This window comes from Vombatus ursinus, unplaced genomic scaffold (assembly GCF_900497805.2).
Source record: "Vombatus ursinus unplaced genomic scaffold, bare-nosed wombat genome assembly UNPS02014784.1, whole genome shotgun sequence".
In the NCBI taxonomy this organism is placed as follows: domain Eukaryota; kingdom Metazoa; phylum Chordata; class Mammalia; order Diprotodontia; family Vombatidae; genus Vombatus; species Vombatus ursinus.
In genome coordinates this window covers 7,059,993-7,063,186 of record NW_020954562.1, presented here as the reverse complement: position 1 = coordinate 7,063,186, position 3,194 = coordinate 7,059,993, and the positions used below count along the sequence as shown (strand labels likewise).

The 3,194-nt window shown below is 38.0% G+C and overlaps 1 protein-coding gene across 1 annotated transcript in view; it reads left to right on the top strand.

Moving 5' to 3' along the window:
• TTC29 (tetratricopeptide repeat domain 29) overlaps positions 1–2,607 on the top strand; it is a 200,583-nt gene extending 197,976 nt beyond the window's left edge. The window contains exons 11-12 of the mRNA XM_027866816.1: positions 798–867; positions 1,840–2,607. Coding sequence (XP_027722617.1) covers positions 798–867; positions 1,840–1,870 — 101 coding nt within the window. The 3' untranslated portion in view covers positions 1,871–2,607. The remainder of the gene's footprint in view (positions 1–797; positions 868–1,839) is intronic.
• The last annotated feature ends 587 nt before the right edge of the window (positions 2,608–3,194 follow it).

Sequence of the window (3,194 nt, the reverse complement as noted above, 5' to 3'; positions counted from 1 at the left end):
CTCAGGGAAGGTAATGGTAGAAGTTGAATATGCCTGGCACTTGCCACCTCTTGTTTTTCCCTCAAGATGACTTGCTGCTTTAGGGTGGCCTTAAATGTTAGGATGAGACTGAACTTTACTAGTCAGATAATGGAGAGTTATTGTGGGGCTTTGAGCAGAAGAGTTATGTGACCAGCTCATTCACCCACTCATCAGAAAGGTTAATCTCGCAATGGCATGACGTGTCTACTTGACTTGGAGGAGAATGTAGAAGAGGGAAGAAACCAGAAATTATTACTAAATTAGAAGGCAGTTAGTAATAAAGCATCATGTGAGTGTGGTGGCAATGAGACCAAGAGAGGGAAGGATGGATGGTAGAGATATTGTGAATGTAGAATTAATCATGTAAATTCAGTGTGATATCAATGTAATAAGATGGAGGCAGAATCAGTGATATAAAGAACTGAAGAGTGCTCTAACTGGTGTTGTAGTGGCAAAACAATAAAGGATAAGGAAAATTATCCTTGCTCAAATCAACTAGGACACAAACTAAAACCTTCTTTAGTTCCACCTTGATTTAGATCATGTTTCCTATATTTGTTTGAATTACAAAGATACATTTATCTTACAGTGTGAAGCATGTTGTGAAGCATGTTCTCTATAGATATTTAGCCATTGTGGTACAGCTGATGAGACCAGGGCCCTCCAGAAGGGGGAATCCCCAGTCTCCATTGTTTTGGGGTTACTTTCTACTCACAAATGACTGGTTTGGGCAAACCTTTGAATTTATTTAAATGTCAACCTCTCTTTCTTAACAGAGCAGTCGAGTGACTCCAGAAACAAAAGGCTTTCCAGTGAACAATCAAGCAGAGAGCCAGAGGCTGACAGGTACAGCACAGCTTAGTAAAATAAAGAAAATTGGGGCAGCTAGGTGGCGCAGTGGATAGGGCACTGGCCCTGAAGTCAGGAGGACCTGAGTTCAAATTCTACCTCAAACCAAACACTTGACACTTACTAGCTGTGTGACCCTGGGCAAGTCACTTACCCCTAATTGCCTTTAAAAAAAAGAATAAAATAAAGAAAATCAACAAGTACTTACTGAGCAACTGGTGTGGACAAAGCAGAGCTGGGACGTAGCATATGTGTGATTTGGGCATGGTTCTTAAGTGGTATCCTTTCCCACCTCCACCCCCAACCCTGTGTGAGGGCCACTAGGGGATTTCATCTTTCACTGTAACATCTGTGACTTCCCTTGGCACACAATAAATACCTGCATGGAGATATTCTAGCATTTAAAAATGATGTACCTATGAAATGTGCTCCCTTACATACATTATGCCCTAGGCAGCTGCCATACTTACCTATCCCTAGCCCCAGTTCTGCTGCAAGGCATTGTATGTTCTTATTCCCCAAATGCCAAGGAATCAGTTTAATTGTATGTTGATAAACTGGTCCAAATTCAAAATACTTTCCTTTAAATAAAGGTTCTTAACCTTTTTATGTGCCATGAACCTCCCTGGCAGTCTGATAAATCCTATAGACATCTTCTCCAAAAGAGGTTTTTAATGTTTAAGATAAAATACATAAACCAATTATACTGAAATATAGTTATCAAAAACATTTTTAAGTTTGTGGATCCCCAGTTAAGAACTCCTTTCCTAAAAGGAAACTTCAACACATGTTTACTTTTACGCTCACGCAAGGTAGGAAGTTTTTCTACAATAGCTATTTTTATTTTTTTTTTTATCTTGTGAGACACCTCAGAAACAGCTGGACTGTTATGAATCATTTTCAAAACAGTTATTCTTTTGCTTAATGCCTCAAAATAAAATGAACTCACACGATTCATTTTTCTTTCAGCCGTCAGGAATCTAAGGAGTGTAATTCTTGAAGCGGCTTGAACAGCCAAAAATCGAGAAGATAAAAAATCACCTTGAACCTTGAGAATTTTATTTACATAGGAATATCACTGTAGGCATAGACTGGTTCAATAAAAGTCACCATGATTATATTTTTATACAATCGTGCAATTCACAGGAATCACCAATATGGTAGTCCAGACTATTGAAATCCATAAAAATAAAATGCCCCCCAAAAGATTAGAAAAAAAAATCACTTAGCAAGAAAATGAATGACTTATACTAAAACTGTCATTTTTTTCTTCTGTCTCAAGAATAGTGACACTAGGAATTAAAAGTTTAGTTAACTGTTTCAAGTAACAAAATAATTATAAATAGATCCATTTAAGGTTTCTTCTAAGCTAACAAAAAAAAAAATAGTATTTGCTAAAATTCCAGAGATGCTTTTCTGTAAGGAATGAATCTTTTTTGCAAAAAGTACTACTATGTTCTTCAGGGCTGTGGCACATAATTTGTCGTCCCTATGTCGAAAACCCATTGTCTGTTGTCTTAGTTAACAATATGTAACCTCCTCTGCCCTGATCAATAGTGATCGAGTGCAATCACAACTTACAGAAAACTAGAGTCTGGAGATTCTTAGAAAAATCTTGGGCCCCTCCCCCTTGATAAGCCCAGCAGGTTAGAAGGTTTAGTTGAAGAGAATAGTAGAAGCCACTGATAATTTTTTTAAAGTACAGGAGATTTTTTTTTTTGCCATTTATGGGGTGATAAGTGCTAGAGAACTCTGTGAATATGTAAATCTATTAAAATGATGTTATATTATAATAAAGACTTTTTGCCCCTTTTAGTCTCTTGTCTTTTGCTTTATCATCATTCACTTTTTTCTTTGGCACTGCGATTAAAGTTACACCAGAATCCATTTCTCATACCTCCTAGTATGCCGCTGGGAAGTCTCCTGAAGGCCATGACAGTGGAAAGCAGAACTTCTGGCAAGTCCTTCTAAACCAGAAAGGCTCCACTTTGGGGCCGAGCAATGGACAATGTGCCTACTGCCTGAGAGACAAGTCGAGCATAGTTCAAAGAGAACTGATCTCAGCACAGCCAGCCTCGAGGCAATGAGTGTTTTGGTCACAGCAACCTTTATAGTCTGCCTACTCAGAAAGAGGAGGGTGTCAATCGGCTTCAGTAAAGAAAATAACCATGAGAATTAAATCGCCTGCTTTTTAAAGTATCAAAGAAGATTGAGGGGGATGGATTAAACTAAATTCTGTGACCCACTGAATATATAAGTACTAGTAGCCTTAGGTTACTACATTATACTAAGAGAGCCTAGGGGTCATGTAGTTTATTATCAAT